The sequence below is a fragment of the Martes martes genome (genome assembly GCF_963455335.1).
Source record: "Martes martes genome assembly, chromosome: 16".
Classification (NCBI taxonomy): Eukaryota; Metazoa; Chordata; class Mammalia; order Carnivora; family Mustelidae; genus Martes; species Martes martes.
The window spans coordinates 46,008,384-46,031,464 of record NC_137904.1 but is presented as its reverse complement, the minus strand read 5'-3'; the positions used below and the strand labels follow the sequence as shown (position 1 = coordinate 46,031,464).

General features: G+C 43.9%; 1 protein-coding gene across 2 annotated transcripts in view; it reads right to left on the bottom strand.

Annotated features, from left to right (window-relative positions):
- The window catches only part of NBR1 (NBR1 autophagy cargo receptor), a 31,366-nt gene that overhangs the window by 6,134 nt on the left and 2,151 nt on the right, over window positions 1–23,081 (bottom strand). For both annotated transcript variants that reach the window (XM_080825728.1, XM_080825727.1), the window contains exons 2-18: window positions 19,617–19,727; window positions 16,560–16,622; window positions 15,623–15,641; window positions 14,341–14,363; window positions 10,554–10,745; window positions 10,049–10,126; window positions 9,370–9,584; window positions 8,708–8,875; window positions 8,214–8,423; window positions 6,092–6,251; window positions 5,703–5,993; window positions 4,837–4,986; window positions 4,301–4,376; window positions 3,560–3,670; window positions 3,154–3,318; window positions 1,243–1,657; window positions 96–190 (exon numbers count right to left, since the gene is read on the bottom strand). In XM_080825728.1, the coding sequence (XP_080681854.1) occupies window positions 96–190; window positions 1,243–1,657; window positions 3,154–3,318; window positions 3,560–3,670; window positions 4,301–4,376; window positions 4,837–4,986; window positions 5,703–5,993; window positions 6,092–6,251; window positions 8,214–8,423; window positions 8,708–8,875; window positions 9,370–9,584; window positions 10,049–10,126; window positions 10,554–10,745; window positions 14,341–14,363; window positions 15,623–15,641; window positions 16,560–16,622; window positions 19,617–19,718 (2,533 nt within the window). In that variant the 5' untranslated portion in view covers window positions 19,719–19,727. The remainder of the gene's footprint in view (window positions 1–95; window positions 191–1,242; window positions 1,658–3,153; window positions 3,319–3,559; window positions 3,671–4,300; window positions 4,377–4,836; window positions 4,987–5,702; window positions 5,994–6,091; window positions 6,252–8,213; window positions 8,424–8,707; window positions 8,876–9,369; window positions 9,585–10,048; window positions 10,127–10,553; window positions 10,746–14,340; window positions 14,364–15,622; window positions 15,642–16,559; window positions 16,623–19,616; window positions 19,728–23,081) is intronic.

The following is a 23,081-nucleotide window of genomic DNA, read 5'->3' as shown; positions in this document are numbered from 1 at the left end:
TAATGCCACAAATCATGAAGACAGAGTGCCTATTTATGCCTGGTTTTGTCAGAAAGGAGCACAGAAAAAGACATCAAGCTCAGGCTGGTCGTTACCTCCTCTGATCTGATCAGGGACTGAAGAAACTTCTGGTATGGTAACTGGTAAATCCACTCCTGGGGAACCATCCAGCTGTGCACAAGGAGGGCTCCTTTCAGAAAGACAGTATCAAAAGTCAGTGGAAAAGGCACCTATGGGAACGCTGGAGACACAGTACACGTAGCACAGCTGTGGCAGATTCTCTACAAAGGCTTCCCTTTTCTGACTCAGACCTCATGTCTGAATGCAGGGATCAGGTAGGAAGGGCTCATTCCACCTGTGGTTTTCCTCCTTAGCCACACTCAAACTAGAGAACTCGGCTTGAGTCGGGTTGCTCCCCGCTCCATTAAATGGTCCTGATAAAGGGAAATGTCTAGCTGCCCAAGAGAGTGGTCTTAAATCCTAGTCAAGGCTCCATCCTCTGCCACACCATGAGAGAACAGTGACACACACAGATCACATGATGAAAAATAACTGTTCTCTGGTTTTAAAATATATTTTTTCATAGTAGATTAAGCTTTCTCTTATACTTTGGGTTAATATGAGAATGAACTTTGGGAGGGCTCCTGGGTGGCTCAGTGGGTTAAGGCCTCTGCCTTCGGCTCAGGTCAATCCCAAGGGTCTTGGGATCGAGCCCCGCATTGGGCTCTCTGCTCAGTGAGGCATCTGCTTCTCCCTCTCCCTCTGCCTGCTTCTCCGCCTACTTGTGATCTCTGTCTGTCAAATAAGTAAATAAAATCTTAAAAAAAAAAAAAAAAGGAAAAGAAAGAATGAACTTTGGTGCCCTTACCCATGAGTCAACAGAGCAAGGAGGGGGTTCAGCGACATTTGTGTTTAAAAACTGGCTCTCTTCGACTCTGGGTTTCGGCAGCAAAAGCAAAAAACCAAACCAAACAAGAAACTGGCTCTCAATGATCAAAGCAGAAGTAGAGAGACTATGCTCAGATAATTAAGAACAAGCACAGCTTAAAATTCAGAATCCACAAATTCTGGCAAACACAACTTTTATTCATCTAAACTCAGACTTTCCTATGGGGAAAAAGTCTCCTCCCGCGCTCACAAACAACAACAAACAACAACAACAAAACAGGTTTTGAGATGGAGCTGTTTCCTCCCTATTCCACCTGTGAACAACAGCCTGGCTGACGGGGGTGTGGATGGTACCTGGACAGCTGTGGTGGAGGCCCCACCACCTCTGGCGTGAGGGGCACTGTGTCCAGAGTCTGTGAGGTCATGAGGATGTCACTGATGCTCTGCTCCTGCAGCTGGTTCTCCCCTCCAGTGAGTCTCTCCCCTGCCTCAACCCCAGGCTCGCCTTCAGCCCCTCGCTCCAGGCCCGGCTGTGAGAGCGCAGAGCTGTACATGGAGTCACCCAGGGGGCGACTGGTGTCAAAGCACTCAGGCAGGATGATGATGTAATCCTCTGAAGAAGTAGAGGACTGACTCTGAACTTCATCTTTGAGCTCATCCTCCTCTTCCTCTTCCTCGTCCTCCTCCTCCTCCACAACAGCTTCTTTGGCGCTATGGACGGTCTCCTGCTCATCTCCAAGTGGTCCTTCTTCAGGGGAGGCAAATTTCACTGAAGGACGGAAGCAGTTCATTTTAAGCTATAAGCTAAAAGCAGCTCCCAGTGCTACCCTTACCTGATAAAGCCTTGTGGGTCATGAGCTCTAATGAGAGCCAGAGGAGAGGGATGGACAGAGGGAAAGGGCCGCCGCTAGAACCACTAATGGCCACATTCTGAGTCTGAAGCCTAGGCAAAGCCAGAAGAACTGAAGCTCACAAGGTAAAGGGAAACACCAAGGCTTCTGAGAAGTGCCATGAATTTTTTTTTTTTTTTAAGATTTTATTTATTTATTTGACACAGAGAGACACAGTGAGAGAGGGAACACAAGCAGGGGGAGTGGGAGAGGGAGAAGCAGGCTTCCTGCTGAGTAGGGAGCCTGACTCGGGCCTCGATCCCAGGACCCTGAGATCATGACCTGAGCCGAAGGCAGATGCTTAAGGACTGAGCCACCCAGGCGCCCCGGAGCGCCATGAATCTTAAAGACAAATCAAAACTGATATATTAGCTATTGGTGCTATAGCAATAGAAAATGTCAGGTGGTGAGTCTGCATATGCCTACTTTCCTCTGCTAAGTAAAGGACAGTCATGGCAGAAAACTGGGAAAACAAGGATGAGGGGAAAAAAAATACCTATAATTCTATCCGAGATAACTACTGTGAACATTTTTTCTTACGCATTTGTACCTAAGTCTGTGGGGGGAGGGGGAAATGAGTGTGTATCTTGAAACAAAAGTGAGACAAATTGTATTTAAAAAGATAGGCCAAATTTCATTATAATAAACAAAAGAAATTTTCCCATATTATTTTGGTGCACGAGAATTTGAAGTTTTAGGTAGTTCTTGAAATACATAGTATGGTCGCTACCTATCCAGTATCTATGAGTTTCTGTTACAAAGGAAATTGATTACAGCAGACTTTAACCTTGGGAAATTAGTTTGGTACTCCTGCTTCTGCCCACTATTTCCTAGACTGTGTCACTGGAGAAAGGACACAACTCAGCTGCTGGTGGAGATGTTTGCTGAAGAGCTCAGTCAGCTTATAGGAAGACTCCTCAGCGCACACTCCAGGCAGCTGGATGCTAAGGGATTGCTGTGCTCTGAGTCGCGCAGCTGTAATTCTGCCCCCCCGAGAAAGGGTGAAAAGGGGCTATGGTGGCTGCCTTGCATCCAAGGCTATAATTAAGAGAGTCGGGTAGGGAAGCCTGGGTTGCTCAGTCGTTAAACCTCTGCCTTCGGCTCAGGTCATGATCCCAGGGTCCTGGGATCGAGCCCCACATCGGGCTCCCTGCTTCTCCCTTTCCCACTGCCCCTGCTTGTGTTCCCTCTCTCACTGTGTCTCTGTCAAATTTAAAAAAATAAATAAATAAAATCTAAAAGAGTCAGGGAGAGTGTGTGGAGTCTAAAGAAACCACCAACCACCACTCTCAGTAAGAGGAGCCCTTTTTCTCCTCAGGTCCAGCAGGCACAATTCACACCGCCCTGCTAGCTGGGGGACCTCAGGGACACTCACTGTGCACGGACTTCTGTCTGCAAGGCGGGTTGTGATCTGGGGCAGCGTCCAAGGTAAGGGATCGGATTACAGTCTCACACACGAATTGGGTCCCACTCAGGTCAACTTCTGCTTCCTCCACTGAGGCACTGTTCTGAGCCTTCCTCTTCACTGAGGCTGTGGGATCTGAAAGACACGAACCCTGCCTGTTGCTGTTGAGGGGCTTCCTGAAGCCACATACCCGTGCGGATCCCACGCCGCGAACAGCCGCTATCAGGCCCATGGGAAGGTTAGGAGACTTCAGAAAATGGAGAGGCTACAGACAACCCACAGACATGGTAAGGTAAGGGTAGGAAGGAGTATGTGTGAAAACGGTGTAATACGGGAGGGGACAACACAAACACTAGACAAATAATTAACCCCTTACCAGGAAGCACTTTAAATCCCGCCCCTTCGCTCTCTTCCTGTATCTGCCCCAAGCCTGGCTTCTCTATTAAAGGATTGTCATGCGGCAGAGGAGACATGCAGGGGGTCATATCTGGAGAATGAAAAAAGAAGAACCATCAACCAAAAAAAAAAAAAAAGGAAACATATCATTAACGGTCAGTGTCTAGAAGCAACAGCTCACAGGCTTCTTGCCTCCTGCAGAGCTGAATAAACCTAGGTAGGCTTCAAGGCCTGTTATAAAGAATTCCTCCAGACCATGAACTGTGCAAGTACCTCAGATCGATGAACGCAAGAAGGATCACAGTCGTCTGGCCTGAGAAACCATGGCCAAGACACAGAACCAGGAACATAAAGGATAGACGTTTAGAGAAAAATGGAGAAAGACCCCCAGCCCCCTGCTTTCAGATTTCAAGTAAGCCCTACATGAACATGAGGCTCAAACTCACAACCCCAAGACCAAGAGCCATATGAATGAGCTGCCCAGGCTTCTCAAGGGTCCCTTTACGGCAGAGAAGCCTTGCACAAACCCGTATTGTTGACTCTGACAGACAACAAGAAAAAGGAGGAAAATGGACCCACGGGTGCAGTTTTAATGTCACATTGTAGGAGAAATCCCTCCGTGCAGTTCCTCAGAGTAAGATTCTCACTACGAGGGTCTAGGGTGTGGCACTTCTGTTGTCTGTTAATAAACTGAACGACCTGGGTGGAATGACATTCTTACCCACGGGAGTATTGTGGGGCACTCTCTCCAACTCTTGGACAATGTTTATATCCAACAGCTCAAAGGACAGCAGGTCCTGAGGACAAAAAGGGCAACGTTAGGCGACTTGCAGCGGATGCTGGAGCCAGGTTTTGTCTTGAGGGGACTTGCAGGCCACAGAGCTCCACACCTTCCTGGACTCTGTTCAAATTCATGCCTCCCCTCAATCAGGTGAAATCAAGAAGAGTGAAGCGGGAACTAGATGTCCAAATAACCAAGTGGCAGGAAAGAGAGAAAAGGCAGTCGGGGCGAAAGTGAACCCGAAAAGCAGAAACGCAGAGGCAACTAAAGGGAAGCTGTGGGGAAGCCCAAGAGTGAGTTTCCGATGCAGAGAAGAAACATTTAGAGACCTGCTTCCACTACTGATCTTCCTTGCTACTGCGGGCAGATCTCTGACTCTCTGAGCACTGCCTGTGCCTATACCACCTTCTCGTCAACAGGGTAAGGACTCTCCACTGCCTTCTGTCCCTAGCCCCCCAAAGCGCTCAATCTTCTACCTGGGCAGTCAGAAGGTCCACGGATGGGATGTAGAGCTCCCTCTCATTGGCAACATTTTTTGTCTTCTGTGGAATGGAGGTTCCTGTCCCTTTGGTCTGCTTAGTCGCTTCATCAAGCTGAATTTCTTCTTTAGCCAGAAGAAAAGTCTCCTATATAGAAAAACCATCGGGACAAAGGGTTTTAGGCACTCAAATGAACAAAAGGTCAACTGACAGCTGTCTCCCTAAATATCAAAACACTGCTGCACGTCTGCGTGTTTTAAAACTTGTTTCGAGATCATTTTAGACTTACAGATAAGTTGCAAAAAAAAAACAGTGTTCACTTATTACCCCCTTCACCCAGCTTCCTTTAATGATAAGTTAGAGTAACCATAGTAACAACTGTCAAAAGGACGACATTAACTTTGGTTAACTGAACCCAAGCAGTAAAATGCTCTAAAAACAGTACTCTACCATCTGGGGGTGGGTGGGGGAGGGGAACAGTGCCCCACTAATGAAGGGAAATTTCTTAAAAAAAAAACACAAAAAAACCAAAACTATACCAACTGAAAACAAGGGCAAGACTTCACTAGCATTTAGGGAACACAGGCATGGAATGTTCAGGAGAGGTGATCGTTAAGGAGCAAAGCCATTGGTCTTGCCGTTCAACAGGCCAGGCAGGCCTGTCTTCCCACATATAGCAGAGAGGCTGGCCAAACATCATTACGAAGAGATAAAAAAGCACTGAGGGATTCCTGCACCAAGATCTAAGGACATGCCAGCAAAGCCTGAGGAAAGGGCCCAGTACAAGCACACTGGTGTGAGGGGGAGGAGCGGCCAGCTCTGAGCGGGCTGCTGCAGCGTTAGTCTCCCCTTCCAGCGCTCACCTCTTGCTGGCAGGTGAGCTCATCAGCTTTGCTTGAGTGAATCATGCCCTTTTCTATGTTCTCAGGGCCCTCTGTGGAGGGGAAAGGATCCACTATGATACTGCACCAGACCCGAGGCCCGAACTGCTGTCCTTTGTGAGAAAGACGCCAATGGGAAGTGTACGTTCCCTCCAAGGCTGGGGCGATGAACTCCACAGACACAACCCCCACATGGCCGGCCTTCAGGCAGGGAACCAAAACATCCTTCTTTTCTGTAGAAGCCAAAGTTAGGTTTCCCCACATGAACTTAAGCTGAAAAGAACAGGGACAAGACAAAGCAAGCTTGTCAGTCAGTTGAGCACTGTCACTTCAGTTCACCCCATCTTCAGTCCATGGGGGGAAAAAAATACCTTTGTGTCTCCACTCCACTTGACATTTCCTGTATTTTTCATCCTCCAGTGTTTGATAAACTTGGTTCCTGGCTGAAGGTGAGTCCCATCAGGCAAATTCTCATCCACAAATGCTGCACTGAGGGTCGGCATAACTGGAGCACAGGGCTGCAAAGGGAGCCTGAACAGAAAATTCAGATAGTCACTTGTGTTGGGTACAATGGCTTCTGAATATCTAACACATGGTTCAAGAGACTGAGAGTAAGTTTTTTTTTTTTTTTTTTAAGATTATTTATTTGTCAGAGAGAGCAAGCAACCAGAAGCACAGAGAGCGGCAGGCAGAAGAGGCAGAGGGAGAAGCAGGCTCCCTGCTGAGCAGAGAGCCTGATGTGGGACTCTATCCCAGGACCCTGGGATCATGACCTGAGCCCAAGGCAAATGCTTAACCAACTCAGCCACCCAGGCGTCCCTGAGAGTGACTCTTTTTTTTTTTTCCCTGAGAGTGACTCTTAACGTACTAATGCATTTACCCCAAAAATAATACTAACAGGGGCACCTGGGTGGCTTAGTGGTTTAAGACTCTGCCTTCGGCTCAGGTCATGATCCCAAAGTCCTGGGATCAAGCCCCACATCGGGCTCTCTGCCTGGCAAGGAGCCTGCTTTCTCCTCTCTCTCTGCCTGCCTCTCTGACTACTTGTGACCTCTCTCTGTCAAATAAATAAATAAAATCTTAAAAAAAAAATACGAACAGGAGGCACCTGGGTAGCTCAGTCAGTGGAGCACATGACTCTTGATCTAGGAATTAAGTTTAAGTCCGACACTGGGGGTACAGACTACTTAAAAATCTTAAAAAAAAATACTAGTAACATTTTTGAAAGAATAAGACAGAGGGGTGCCTGGGTGGCTCAGCTGGTTGGGCGTCCAACTCTTGATTACAGCTTGGGTCATCTCAGGGTTGTGGGATCGAGCCCCTCGTTGAGCTCCATGCTCAGTGTGGAGTCTGCTGGAGATTCTCTCCTTCCACCCTACCCCCCATACTCTCTCTCTCAAATTAACAAATAAAATCAATTTTGTTTATCTGAGAGAGAAACAGTGTGCAAGAGCGCATGAGTGGGTTGGGGGGCGGCAGATGGAAAGGGAGAAACAGACACCACACTGAACACAAAGCCCAACAGGGGGCTCCACCCCAGGACCTCAAGATCATGACCTGAGTTAAAGTCAGACGCTTAACTGACTGAGCCACCGAGGCGCCCCATAAACAAATAAATCTTAATAAATAAGTAAAAATAAAAAAACGAGACAGATTTGGGGTACCTGGCTGGTGACTCCTGATCTCTGGGTTGTAAATTTGGGCCCCATGTTGGGTGTGAAGGTTAGTTAAAAATAAAATCTTACTCCTGAAATGAAGAGCCATGGTGAGGATAAGCATCCATAAATACAAGAACTACAGAGTCAGGCTCTTCAAATCCCAACTGCCTCCACTCAAGAGAGGTCCTACCAGCCAGTCTAGAACCTTACTGGCTGCTCTGTCAACAATGACTACCAAGCCACCCTTTAAGATGCTAGGATCAGAGAATGGGAAGTTTTAATTCCTTTTTTTTTTTTAAATTAAAGATTTTTATTCATCTATGTGACAGAGAGACAGACAGTGAGAGAGAGAACACAAGCAGGCAGAGCAGGAGAGGGAGAAGCAGGCTCCCCAGCAAACAGGGAGCCCAATGTGGGGCTTGATCCCAGGATCCTAGGATCATGACCTAAGCCAAAGGCAGACACTTCACAACTGAGCTACCCAGGCACCCCTAATTATTATTATTATTTTTTAAAGATTTATTTATTTATTTGAGTGAGAGAAGAGAGAGGTCATGTGCATGCTAGCAAGTATGCAGAGAGGGAGAGAGGAACTTCATCAGACCCCCACTGAGCTCGGAGGTCTGACGCAGGGCTTGATTTCAAGACCCGGAAATCATGACCTGAGACAAAGCTGGGTGCTTAACTTGTCTGAGTCACCCAGGTGCCACTAAGATGGAAGTTTGAACAGTCTGGGTGTTAGGAACTGCCGATAAGTATGAGAAAACCTGGTTAAAGTCTCGGTTTCGGCCGGCTGCACCACCAGCCCTGGTGCCCACCCTGGCCCCGCGCTTACATCAGCGTGTGTGACTGCAGCAGGCTCTCGGGTCGGCCCAAAGGGGACCTGGGGCTCTGCAGTCCGTGGATGGAACTCCACAGATGAATCTTCCTGTGGAGCTTAAGCTGCTTTTTGAGTTCCTTGACCTCTGCCTTTCGCTGTTTCTTCTCAGCTCGCAACCTTTGCTTTTCTGCCTTAAGAAAATTCTTGTCGACCTGTTTCTGAAGCCTGTGAGGTAACAAATGAAAAGTCTTAAAAAACAAACCTCATAAACAAATCTTGAAGCTTATTTGAGCCCCTTGTAGCCTCCATCAGTGCCAGCTTCTAGCTTAACATCTTCCTACAGTTCTCATTTCTGTCTCATTAGCTTCGGCTCACAGTCCCTGTTGTCACACACCAACTGGAAATGTGCAGGAACTATGAAGACTGTCTGAGGTCCTGTGATTCGTGCCCCAACACCACAAGCAAGATGCCCTTCCGAGAACAAGGCTCCCGTGTACTTATGGCTTTACCTGGCTTGTTCCAGAGCAGCAGGGAGACGAGGGGCGGGGAACCTCGGATGAGAGAAGGCTTCAGAGGAACCCACCACAGGTCTCCGCAACTTCAGCAGGATGTGGTTGGAGTCATGAGCATACGGCCCCGATTCACAATCTTCACAGATGTTGTAGGATGGGCACAGGCTGTGGGGAAAAGCATGGCAAGCGGGAAGTACCAGAGGGAGTGAGAGAGGAGACCGACCTCCATACTGGCTGTCCTACCAGCTAGGTGGTAACCGGAGCCTGTCACCTGGCCATGCCCTGTCTCAAGTTTCTTATTAATAAAATGAAGGCAACAGCACTTAACATGTATCCATTTCAAAGGAAAATCTACGGGAGCAAGCAAGATAGGAACGCATGTGGAACAACAGGGAGATAATCCCTGCAGATATAATTTTGTTTTGGGGGAACATAATTTTGTCTCTGTTAGTTCAAGCGTGTATCTGAACACATCAACAATCTGGACAGTTACCCTTTCAAGAGTATTTCTTGTGGGTGATGAATAGCTTGTTTCTAGTCTAGAGCTGCTACGCATGATATCGGAGGTACTAATGCCCAGTTCTGATACCTCTCCAGGATGCCAGGAAGCCCTGTTCAGGGGTCTTCTAACAGCTCTGCGCTCCGAAGGGACAGCTCACCTGCACTGGTAGCGCACACCAACGATCCTCCTTTGGCAGCTGTTGCAAGCAATGTGCCAGTTGAACTGATTTTCTGGTAAAAAGAGTGTTTCCTCTGAAATGGGCATTGAGACTTCTGATGGACAGGAACCCAGGGATGGGTTCTGGAGGACTAGCTTCTCGTGTAATTTTTGTTCAAGTTTCTCAACTGTTTCTTTAACCACTTGTTCTCTGAACTAGAATACAGAGCAGAAAAATGGGGGAAAAAATCTCAGTTCCAACACTGGGCAAAAATCTGAAGACGTCAAACAGACCAGACACCTCACTGTCTCTGGTATAGGAACATCATCAACAGCTAGTAGCTACTGAACGAATGGACAGAAATGTAGCAAAAGGTCTATTCTTTCCACATGTACGCTAGTTCAAAGGGGATACCAAGAAATCATTTTGATGAGTAAATTTTAACCTCTTCCTTCTCAAGCACAGAGACTTGTCCGTTCCCCTCAACTTAGAATTAGGCTCCCTCTTTTTCTGATACATCCCTGTAGAAGTGAAGTTGTTTCTGGACTGGAACTGCTCCAGTCTGGAAATGATTAGCTATCCCTCTTCATTCCCCTGCATCAGAGGCAGGAGACCTCTGGGTTCCGCTTTCTCCCACGCTCCAATGGCTGCTGAAACCCACACCAGAGAGAACACTCACTGTCTCCAAGTAGCTTGTGAACCAGTCTGGGGGCTTGTCTTGAGGCTGGTCTGCATCACGTGAAGCAAGTGGAAACTGCTGCAAGGAAATACAACCCAAGATCTCGGATGCTGCTTTTTTTTCCCTAAGATACTTACTTTTTCAAAAAGACTTTGACTTTTTTTTTTTTTTTTAAGTAATTTCCACACCCAATATGGGGCTTGAACTCACAACCCTGAGATCAAGAGTTGCATCCTCTACCAACTGAGCCAACCAGACGCCCTTGTTTAAAATAATTTTCCTGAAATGTAGTACTCTGAGGTTTCTTTTGTCAAATAATATAAATGAATGGTCAAAAAAACCCCAATAAAGAACATGAAGAAATATAAATGGAAAACAAAGTCTCTATAACACCCTCCTGCCCCTTTCTCCAGGACCAGTTACCCGTTTCCAAAAGTCAGGCAGAGATGGGCTACGAAGAGACGTAAGGCTAGGAAAACTGTAGACAGGTCCAGTCCCTTCATACCTGTGCTGCAGGCTCCTCTGGGGTCTTCATGTCTGACCCTAAGACCCTCACCAGTGACGAATAATGTGCAAGTGGCTTCTTCCCTGCCCTCACGACAGGCCGTTTTTCTGGTACGGCTGGCGCCAGGGCTTCGTCAACACGGGAGCCTTCGTGGACTTGCATCTGGAGTTGGTTTCCCTGCTTAACTGCCATCTGAGAGGACACATTATGAAATTAAAACGTATTGTGTGGTTCTCCTTTCCCAAATGAAAACTCAAAGACATCAAACAGAAGGGGTACAATGATTTATGCTGAAAATATTAGGATTTACCTAATGACAATGTTAACAGTCATCCCGTTTTTTGTCCAGTATGTTAACCAGGAATGGTTTTATTATCACAAACTTGACAATAAGTTTAGGATAGCGCTTTATTAGGTGACATGTTCTCATTAACTGGTTTACTACTTTTCTGTTGAACAGGTTTTTGTGTTATGACCCCACTTACAGATTGTAATCTCAATTTTTCGAAAAAAGTCAATCCCAGACTACCACAACCCCAACTTAAAAGTTATAGCCTATAATTAAGCATTTATTTTTCTTTCTTTTTTTTTTTTTTTTAAGATTTTATGTATTTACTTGAGAGAGAGAGTTGAGAGAGCATGAGAGTGGAGAAGGTCAGAGGGAGAAGCAGACTCCTTGCTGAGCAGGGAGCCTGATGTGGGACTCGATCCCAGGACTCCAGGATCATGACTTGAGCTGAAGGTAGTTGCTTAACCAACTGAGCCACCCAGGTGCCCTAAGCGTTTATTTTTCCATCCGAATAGTGTTTTGGAAAGCATGCTGGAGTGGTTACCTCGTTTTGAAGAGCATCTTCTTAAAAATCCTATGTTGAAAACTCTACTTCAGGGAACATTTAAGGCTCCATGAAGGTACTCCAGTGTCCAAGAGATTAGAAGTCAAGTCCATCAGTTTCTAGATCTCCCCATTTGTCACCCAGTGACAAGAACTGTTTTTTTGCATCTATTTATACATATCAGACTTAAGCTTCCATTTAAAAATAGCATTCTATGGCAAAAAATTTGAAAGGTATTATTTTAAGATCAGAGATCAGGAAATTTTCTTAAAGGGCCATATAATAAACATTTTAGCCTTGCAGGCCATACAGTTTTCCTCTCAAGTCTGCACAAAAGCAGCCACAGACACTATGTAATAGGAACAGCTGGGTTCCTATAAAACTTTATTTATAAAAACATATGGGTGGGGGCGCCTGGGTGGCTCAGGGGGTTAAAGCCTCTGCCTTCGGCTCAGGTCATGATCCCAGGGTCCTGGGATCCAGCCCCGCATCAGGCTCTCTGCTCAGCAGGGAGCCTGCTTCCCTTCCTCTCTCTCTGGCTGCCTCTCTGCCTACCTGTGATCTCTGTCTGTCAAATAAATAAAAAATCTTTAAAAAACAACAACAACAACAACAAAAAAACCATATGGGTGGCCCACTGGCTGCTTTGCCAGCCTCTATTCTAGACCACAAGCCAAAAAGCTGGTAGTAAAATGTATGGTACAGTCTGTGGAAAAAATTGCTCAAGAAATGACTATAACGCAATGTGTCAAAATATAAACATGGGATCTTAAATATCATATAGCAAGTACTATGTAAAAATGTGTATTAAAAAGTCTTGCTTCCTGAGACAGGGCAGGCTTATACAACATCTAGACTCTCAAGGTCTGAGTTTTTTTTTTAAAGATTTTATTTGAGAGAGAGAAAGCAAGAGCACGCACTCAAGCACAAGTGTGGGGTGGGAGGCAGTGAGCAGACTCCTTGCTCTGCAGGGATCTATGTGGGGTTTGATCCCACGACCCCAAGATCATGACCTGAGCCGAAGGCAGACACTGAACCGAATGAACTACCCAGGCAACCCCCGAAGTCCGAAATTTCTATGTAAACAGTGATTATGGGAAAGAATAGTTTTGAAGACCATAGGCTTTTTTTTTTAGTGAAATTACTGTAGCTTCTGAGAACAGGGCAAGAGAAAAGCCAGGAGGAGTTGGAGAAGGGGGACAGGTCCTTACAACAGCTTAAAAGCAAAGAGGAAATGGGGTACACCTGGGTAGCTCAGTCAGTTAAGTGTCCAATTCCTGATTTTGGCTCTGGTCATGATCTCAGGGTTGTGAGATCAAGCCCCAAGCTGGGCTCTGCGCTGGGCAGGGAGCCCGAGTAAGATTCTCTCTCTCCTTCTGCCCCACCCCCTTGCTCCCCTGCATGCTCTTAAAAAAAAAAAAAAAAAAAAAAAGGCAAAGAGGAAATAGAAGACCACACGAAAACTGGGAAGAAGGAAACTGTGAAGCACGAGATTGCTAAGAAATGAGTATCTCAGCTAAGAGAAACCAGGGTGGGGCCCGAATGTCCAAAACCAAGAGACTAGCTGGTAAATAAGGATTTCTGAATAAAAACCAAGACTGGCTAAACTGTTGAATCCAGTGGCACCCACAATGGCAATTTCGACCAGGCAACAAAAAGGGTAAATCCAGCTCCCAGTTTAAAAACATCTTGCCTTGGGGCACCTGGGTGGCTCAGTCAGTTAAGCATCTTGATTGTGAGTTCAGCTCAGGTCTTGATTGTGAGTTCAAGCCCACTTAAAAAAAAAAAAAAAAAATCTTGCCTTTCCCTCCCTAGACCAAAAGTGATTATGGAAAAAAGTTTAGTCATGGTTTAGAAGTTCATAAAATATAGTCAATCTTAATCACAAAGGTGGTAATAAAGGGACAGCTGGGCACACCTTAAAAAAGTGACCTTGAGGAATGCTTTAAATTATTACTGACAAGCAAGAGATAGTGAACTCAATAGTTTGTACCTTAAAGTCTCCCGCATTATCCTATAACATTCTATAGGAAACAAGGTAGTTAGGAGATGAAAAGTGTGAACCAGAAAGCATCATTTCACAGAGTTATTTTTATTTTTTTAACTACAATTTTTTTTAAGTAGGCTCTGCATCCAGCTTGGAGTCTCCAGTGAGGGGCTTGAATCCTTGACCCTGAGATCAAGACCTGAGTCGAGATCAAGAGTCAGACACCCAACGAATGAGTCACCTAGGTGCCCCTTTGTATTTTTAAATGCTACAATGGTTATACCAAGACCAGAAATGAGAGGGAACAGTAACTCAAAAGAATCTTTAATAACAGGAGCTGCCTTTTGCTGAGTGGTATGCCCCACTCGTCACACTCTCTCTAAAAATCAGTTCTGTTGTGTTGCATTAGTTTCTGCCCATGGCTACTGGAGTTCAGGTTCTAGTTTTAGTTTAGAAAAACTAGCTTAGAAAAACAATAAATGTTTTTCCCCCCAAATTTATTTCATTCATTCATTTATTTATTTATTTATTTATTTATCTATCTATCTGCAGGAAACAGAGAGTAGAGAGCACGAGCAGGGGGAGGTGGAGAGGGAGAAGCAGGCTCCCCACTGAGCAGGGAGCCCAATCCCAGGACTCTGGGATCATGACCTGAGCCAAAGGCAGCTGCCTAATGGACTGAGCCACCCAGGCACCCCTAGTCAAGAAGTATTTTTTTTTTTTAAATATTTATTTATTTATTTGTCAGAGAGAGAGAGAGAGAGAGAGGAGCGACAGTGAGCACAAGCAGACAGAGTGGCAGGCAGAGGGAGAAGCAGGCTCCCCGCCGAGCAAGGAGCCCGATGTGGGACTCGATCCCAGGACGCTGGGATCATGACCTGAGCTGAAGGCAGCTGCTTAACCAACTGAGCCACCCAGGCGTCCCAAGAAGTATTTTTAAAAGAAAGTAAGACGAAATGACCATTACCTTAAGTGCTTCTTCATACTCTCCTAAAAAGACAAAGAACCAAGAACATACACTGTGATATTTCTTCACCAGCCCAAAAGACTCTATTTAAGTACTGCCAATCCTTACTTTTTAAGAATTTCCTGCTTACAATCCTTATACATGAGCAGCTGCTACCTTTTTGCTGACAAACTCCCCTCCCATCCCACTGCAAACAGAAACTACTTGTAGATTAGTTTTCTCTCTCACGTCCTACTCTCTCTGCTATTGGAGCCTTCCAGCTATGAAACCTCAACCCAGCTGCCTCACACTAGGTTTAGTGACGCTCAGGACACAAGGGAGTTCATGGGTAGTGTTAATGCAGACATACCTCAACATATTACCGGTTTGGTTCCAGACCACTCACAAAAAAACTAGTCAAATGAATTTTTTTGTTTTCCAGTGCATATAAAAATTATGTTTCTACTATCTGCAATCTATTAAGTGTGTAACAGCATTATGCTTTAAAAATAAAAGTACATACCTTAATTTAAAAAAATTCTTTACTACTAAAAAATGCTAGTATCATCTGGGCATTTAACAAATCATAATTACTGGTCACAGATCATAATAATATATATAACAACGAAAAAGTTTGAAACATTGAGAGCATTAGCAAAATGGGACATACAGAGTGAGCAAATGCATTTGGAGAAAGTGATGCAGGGTTATCATAAACCTTCAATTTGTGGGGAAAAAAAAGGCAGTCTCTTCAAAGCACAATAAAATTATCATCATTAACTATCGTTAGAGCTGGTTAAAATAAGCTTGGTGGGGGGCTAGCTTGGGAACCTGACCTTCATATAGAACACTGTTTCTAGGGAAAAGACGCTCCAAGCTCTGAACAACTAGCCATTTTATAAATAAGTTCTGGGAATACCACTTTATATGTTTGTAAGCTGACAGTAATATATGTACCACGTCAGGGACAAAGGCAACACCAGGAGAATGGAGTTGTATGTTTGAATGAGAGGCATATTTTCAGAAGATTAGCGTCTTAAATGTTAAGAGAACCTTCCATTAAAGCTGTTTCCTTAGGGTCCAATCAAAGGCACTAATCTATACACAAAAAATGGCTACAAAATAAAAATCCGCTATGTAACTAATGTCCACGGCTGAGTGAATGAGATGTCAACTTACTGTATACTAAATTCCACTCCAAAGTAAACACTGCAGCAATACCTGAGTGTAAATGGAAATGTATACACTCAAGAACAGACTAAAGCTTTTAAATAAAGCTGAACAGGTTCTCTCAGGAACTCACCTTGACTATTGATGGATACCTGTAAAAAGACAAAAGCAACAGTGAATTATAAACTTCCTGTCAACTGAACATTTTTGTCGCTAGGACCAGCCTCATAGGTAAGATGCACAATCTCAGACTGCAGGCTTTTCCAGTATCATGAACTAATTGTGAATAATAATTAAGGACTTTTTAAAAAAAGAGTTTATTTGACAGACAGAAATCACAAGCAGGGAGAGAAGCAGGCAGAGGGGGGCGGGGAAGCAGGCTCCCTGCCCTGCTGAGCAGACAGCCTGATGCAGGGCTCGATCCCAGGACCCTGAGATCATGACCTGAGCTGAAGGCAGAGGCTTTAACCCACTGAGCCACCCAGGTGCCCCAATTAAGGACTTTCATTGCTTAATTTCTATACCCTCCTTTTATTTCAGGTACATTAAGAGGCAGCATTTACAGTGGTTAACAGCCTGGGCTCTGGAGCCAGAACGTGTGGAATGAACCCCTAACTCCACTATTTTCCAAGCTTCTGTGCTTCTGGGCAAGTCACTTAGGCTCTCTGGGCCTCAGTTTCCTCATGGGTAAAAGACAGATAATAACTAACACCTAAAAAAACCAAAAAACCAAAAAAACAAAAAAAAAACAAAAAAACTAACACCTAATGCACAGTATTGTTGTTAATCTGACACGTAAGCACTCAATAAAGGTTTACCATAAACTAAATGGTGGCTTGTGGTATATTTCAACTATATCACTATATAGTTTTAAAAGTTCTCTCTCAAATTTCCTTCTTCAATGTTGCTTCCTTATTTCTCAATTCCATCTCAGAACATGCAATTATCATGTACATTTAAACCACTACACAATGAAAAAACACTAGTCTGAACTTTTCGATTTGCCATCACTCTTAAGAAATAAGATCTGTTTTCTGAACAGCTGCCCATGGGTACCATCATATACTTACCTCTTCATTTTCCTCATCCAGGTATTTTATTTGAATAGTGGTCAGATCAAATGAAACTTTTACCTGCAAATGAAATGTACATGCTATATGATCAAGGTATCAAAAAGGCAGGTTGTTAACAGAAACCCAGGGTCATAAAAGAAAGGATGGGTATATTTCAATACATAAAAAGTAAACATTAAAAAGGCATAAAAGAAAAAAACCCATGAACAAAGTAAAAAAACAAAGAATAGTTGAGGGGAGTATTTATAACTCATAACAAAGGGTTGTTATCTGCAATACACAAAGACCATCTGCAAAACTGCTAATTGTTATGATTTTTTTAAAAGATTTTGTTTATTTGACAGAGAGAGATCACAAGTAGGCAGAGAGGCAGGCAGAGAGAGCGGGGGAAGCAGGCTCCTCACTGAACAGGGAGCCTGATGTGGGGCCCAATCCCAGGACCCTGAGACCACGACCCGAGCTGAAGGCAGAGGCTTAACCCACTGGGCCACCCAGGCGCCCCTGCTAATTGTTAAGATTAACAACCCAGGTAAAAGGGGGCAAAATTATATAGAGATTTCATACAAGGGAAATCACATGAGCCCAACAAATATATGAAAAGATGTTCAAACTTAATGGTAGTCAGAACAATGCAAATTTAAGCAATGAGATGTCATCTCAACAGAATGGTGAAGAAAATTTAAAGCTATAATATCCAACATTGTCAAAAATTCAGGGCATTGTCATCTATTTATTGATTTATTTTTAAAAGATTTTATTTATTTATTTGACACAGAGAGAGGGAGAGCGAGGGCACACATGAGCCAGGGGCAGAGGGAGAGGTAGAAGCAGGCTCCCCTCGCTGAGCAATGAGCCCCATGTGGGACTTGATCCCAGGACCCTGGGATCATGACCTGAGCCGAAGGCAGCTGCTCAACCAACTGAGCCACCCAGGCGTCCCTTTTTTATTTATTTTTTAAAGATTCTATTTATTTGAGAGAGAGAGAGAGACAGAGCATATAAGCCGGAGCAGCGGCTGGCAGAGGGAGAAGCAGGTACCCTATTGAGCAAGGAGCCTGATGTGGGACTTGATCCCAGGACCCTGGGATCATGACCTGAGTGGGAGGCAGATGCTCTATACCCCAGGAGCCCCTTGTCATACTTTTCTATGAGGTGCTACAGTTGTTCTGCAAAGCACCTGGCAGCATCTATTAAAATTTAAACTTACATGCATTGTGACCCATTAATCTCTCTTTGGGAAACCATCCTACAAAATAGTAGGCAAGTTTTATAGACAAAGAGATCTCTCCTGTAGTTTATTATACAAAGGTAAAAAGCAAAACAGCAACAAAAAAACATATTTCACCTTGAGGGCACTGAGTAAGTAAAATAACAATGAACTCAAAGATACAAATAACACACTGGTGGTTGCCAGAGGCAGGGGTGGGAGGCGGATGAAATGGGTGAAGGTGGTCAGAAGGTACAAACTTCAGTTATAAAACAAGTCGGTCCCGGGGATGTAATGTAGTGCTGTACACTGGCGTATACAGTGTGCTGTACATCTGAAAACTGCTAAGAGCACAGATCTTAAAAATTCTCATCACAAGAAAAATAATTGTCACTATGTGTGGTGACGGATGTTAGCTAGACTTATGATCATTTTGCAATATATAAATACACAGAATTGTTATGCCGTATACCCAAAATTTAGATAATGTTATAGGGCAGTTATACCTCAATTAAAAAAAAAAAACCTAGATACAATCTTTCAGTAAGAAACGGTTAAATTAAGGTATGATAACACCAAAATACTATGGACAATCCACAGCTTTAAAAAAGATGAGTGCGGACCCTTATCTATTGGTTGAGAACTGTCTGTAATAAACTGTTGGGGGGAAAAGCATGCTGCAAAATTATGTTTATAATATGATCCTAGGATGAAATCTGTATGAACATGAAAACTGTGTTAAGTATATACAGGGCTTTTAACACTGGTTATCCAAAAGAGGTGGGAATAGTGGATGGAAGGAGTAGGGAGATAGTAACTTTTTCTTTATATATGTTTAGATTGTTTAACTTCTTATAATGGGCACCTACTACCCTTTTAGAATTTAAAACTTACAATAAAGAAAAAGGCAAGCTATCAGCTCATTTAACTACTAGAAAAAGAACACTAACTATATTTATTTGATTTTTAGATCGTTTCACAAACAGACCCAACTTTCTGGTTAACTACCTGTTTAGGACAGTATGAAGAAGTATTTGCTGGAAGACAGAGAACTAGATCAGATCATCTTGTGAAGTCTCCCTACCATTTTTTTTTTCTTTCTTAGTTATCATACCACATGACCAAATAAAAGCAAGTTTTTACCAAAGGGTTCGCTGGATAAACACAGCTGCATAGGAAGTAAAACATTCACTATTGCAAACCAAACAAAAACAGAAGAGTACAAAGGGCAAACCAAGAGGAGGAAAGGCACTGACAACATAAGAATAGGTGAGTAGCTAAGCACCTGTGGAAGTTTTTTCTGCTCAAAAAAATTTTAAGTAGGATCCACGCCCAGTGTGGAGCCCAATGCAGGGCTTGAACTCACTACCCTGAGATCAAAACCTAAGCTGAGTTCAGGAGTCGGACGCTTAACCAGCTGAGCCACCCAGGTGCCCCACTGCTCAACTTTTAGGTACTTGACCTCTGCCCTAGCAGTAACAACCATCAGCTTGCAAAACATAGGTCACATCCGTGGGGCTTCACAAACCACAGTGACATAGCTGCTCAGGAGGAGAACATTTAGCTGGGGCCTGGATAGGGTAGGGCTCTCACCAATTCATTCCTCATGCTGTTTCTAAAATTAACAGCTTTTTAAAGTCCTAGCTGCAAATTAAAGAATTTGTTTGTGCCCTGGTGCTGGTGGTGGTGACGGTGGTGCACAGCCATATGAATACTTAATCCCCGTAAAATGTAATTTTCCAAAAGGCCTAGAAAAGGCAAATAGGACAGCTATGAAACAACAGAGCTAAAACTAGCTGTCTTGAAAAAATTATGCTTAAAGGAGGGAGAAACAAAGTAACACTCACCATAGCTTCCACATCAGCCCAAGTTGTATTTTCTGGATCGGAAACCAGAAAGCTTTGAGTTTCATTTTTAAAAGTCACATTTAGAGTAACCTGTGGTTCCATGCTGTGGGGCTAGAGCAGAGAGGATGGGGAAGAGAGAACACACATTAGGGCCGGTTCTATAAACTGCATAAATGGGGGCACCTCGGTGGCTCAGTCATGATCTCGGGGTCCTGGGATCAAGCCCCGCATTGGGCTCTCTCTGCTCAGCAGGGAGCCTGCTTCCCCCTCTGTCTCTGCCTGCCTCTCTGCCTACTTATGATCTCTCTGTCAAATAAATAAATAAATAAAATCTTTAAAAAAAATAATAAACTGCATAAATAATCATTCCACAAATGCTTGTAAAGACCTAATACAGGCTAGGCCAGGAAGACACAACAGTAAGACAGGGTCTCTGCTCTTCTGCTATCTATTTAAAAGATTTTACTTATTTACCCGAGAGACCAAGAGAGAGGCAGAGTGAGTGCAGGAGGGAGAGGGAGGAGCAGGATCCCAAGACCCTGAGATCATGACCTTAGCCAAAGGCAGACACTTAACTGACTGAGCCACCCAGGTGCCCTCTTCTGCTATTTATAATCTTGGTGGGTTGCATAAAACACATCTGTTTTGTTTTTTAAAAGATTTTTATTTATTTATTTATTTACTTGAGAAACAGAGTGAGAGAGCGAGCAAGTTGCGGGGGGGGGGGGGTGGTGGTCAGAGGAGAGAGACAAGCAGACTGTGCCAAGCACAGAGCCTGACGTAAGCTTGATCCCAGGAGTCCGAGATCACGACACCAGCCGAAACAAAGAGTCAGATGCTCAACCAACTGAGCCACCCAGGCACCCCTTTGTGTGTGCTTTTTAAAAAGATTTATTTATTTTCGAAAGAGAGAGTGCATATGACCAGGGCGAAAGGCAGAGGAAGAGAAGCAGACTCCCCACTAAGTGCAGAGTCCACCAATCCCATGGCCCCAAGACCATGATCTGAGCTGAAATCAAGAATCAGAGGCTCAACCCAGGTACCCCTAAATCTCACTGATAAAAGCTCGCTGAGACAGTGTAAATTTTGGCCACACCGGCAGAAACCATCTAACATCTGCAAAAATCCTTCTGGATTTTATGAGACTTAATATGATTAGTTAATTCAATAGACTACTGAGTATCTGCTAGTAGTAGCACAGAACAGTAAGGCCCATATAGGTCTCTACCCTCAGGGAATTTACATTCTCATAACTTGAAAGTGACATTCTACATTTTTTTCTTGGAAAAGCAGCCTTTTCTAAATTGAGCAACCCAGGTTCTCTATTATATCGGGTTTAACAATTTAGAGGACAAAATACTAGCCAAGAAATTACACAGGGGTAGCAGTCAACACCTTTCATCCAAGTTCATGGGTTTTTTTTGTTTTTTTTTAATAGTTTCACTTTCTTTTATTTTTTTTAGTCACCTTCTTTTTTTCAATGGAGAATTCCATATATAAAAGCAGAGTAATGGACATATAATTAGAAAACTCAAGGGTACCCTCATTTCATTTATACTTCTGTACTGCCCCCACCCAATTCCCCCCCACACAGAGTGACAGCAGTCAACTGTTTTAACCTAACTATAGTAATCTAATTAAAAAAAAAGTATTATGGGGGCGCCTGGGTGGCTCAGTGGGTTAATCCTCTGCCTTCGGCTCAGGTCATGATCTCAGGGCCCTGGGATCGAGTTCTGCAACGGGCTCTCTGCTCAGCGGGGAGCCTGCTTCCCTCCTCTCTCTCTGCCTGCCTCTCTGCCTACTTGTGATCTCTCTCTGTCAAATAAATAAATAAAATCTTTTTTAAAAAAAAGTATTATGGGAAAATTTAAATATATATAAAAGAAAGATTAATATATAATGAACCCCTAAGGACCCATCAGCTATCTTCCATAATTATCATCAACACAGGACTAATCTTATTATAGCAATACCTGATCCCTAATGGATTATTTTGACAGCCATTACTTCTTTCCTAAAATTGAGCATGTAAATCTTAAAAAAAGAGAAAAAGGGGCTTTTTGAAAACCACGGTACCATTATCATGTTGAAGAAGTTAACAATTGTGTAACTGAATGTCTACTCTGGTCAGGTCAATGTTTTTTTCCTTTAAAAATTCTATTTTTTTTTAAGATTTTATTTATTTATTTTTTTTTTTAAAGATTTTATTTATTTATTTGACAGACAGAGATCATAAGTAGGCAGAGAGGCAGGCAGAGAGAGAGGAGGAAGCAGGCTCCCCGCCAAGCAAAGAGCCTGATGCGGGGCTCGATCCCAGGACCCTGAGATCACGACCTGAGCCAAAGGCAGAGGCTTAACCCATTGAGCCACCCAGGCACCCAATATTTTATTTATTTATTTGACAGAGATCATAAGTAGGCAGAGAAGCAGGCAGAGAGAGGAGGAAGCAGGCTCCCTGCTGAGCAGAGAGCCCGAAGCGATGCAGATTCGGGGCTCCATCCCAGGACCCTGGGATCAGGACCTGAGCCGAAGGCAGAGGCTTTATCCCCCTTAGCCATCCAGGCGCCCCTAAAAATTCTATTTTTAAGTGGTCTCTACACCCAACATGGGGCTCAAACCTAAAACCCAAGACCAAGAGTTGCACATTCTACCAACGAGCAGGCCAGGCAACCCTCTGGTCAGTTGTTTTTAATTAACGATTTTATTTACCAATGAGTTGTTAGATGGGTTTGTTCTTAAGACTTCATGAAAAAATAGTCTGCTAAAATCCAAACCGAAGTTGTAACAAAAAAGGTCATCTTTTAAATATATTCATCAACAGATCTTTAAAAAAATCTCTTCAAATAACCAGATTCTGCTCTAGGCATAGGAGGTAGGAGATGAGTAAGACTAAGTCTCAGCAGTTTGCAGCATACTGGGGGAGGGAGCAAAAGGGTTGAGAAGAGCTGGGCTCCAGACCCAGCTCTGACACATTACTAGTCACGTAATGGTGAGCAAGTCATTTAACCCCTGAGCTTCAGCCTCTTAATTTATAAAATAGGTCAAATAAAAACATGTGTGCAAGTTCTCTGAAAATGTTACTCAAATATAAAAATGATTACAATAAATCAGCCTTTAAAAACCAAAATGCAGGGGCGCCTGGGTGGCTCAGTGGGTTAAAGCCTCTGCTTTCAGCTCAAGGCATGATCCCAGGGTCCTGGGATCGAGCCCCACATTGGGCTCTCTGGTCGGCAGGAAGCCTGCTTCCCCCTCTCTCTGCCTACTTGTGATCTCTCTCTCTCTGTCAAATAAATAAAATTAAAACAAACAAACAAACAAAAAAACCCCAAAAAACCAAAATGCAGTGCCCTGTGAAACAATACAATTGAGGCTGTCATTAAAAGGGACCCTGAAGTCTCTGAGGATCAGGGACTTTTTTAATCCCAAAACAATTACCCTCCAATTTTATCCATTGTCTTTACCTAG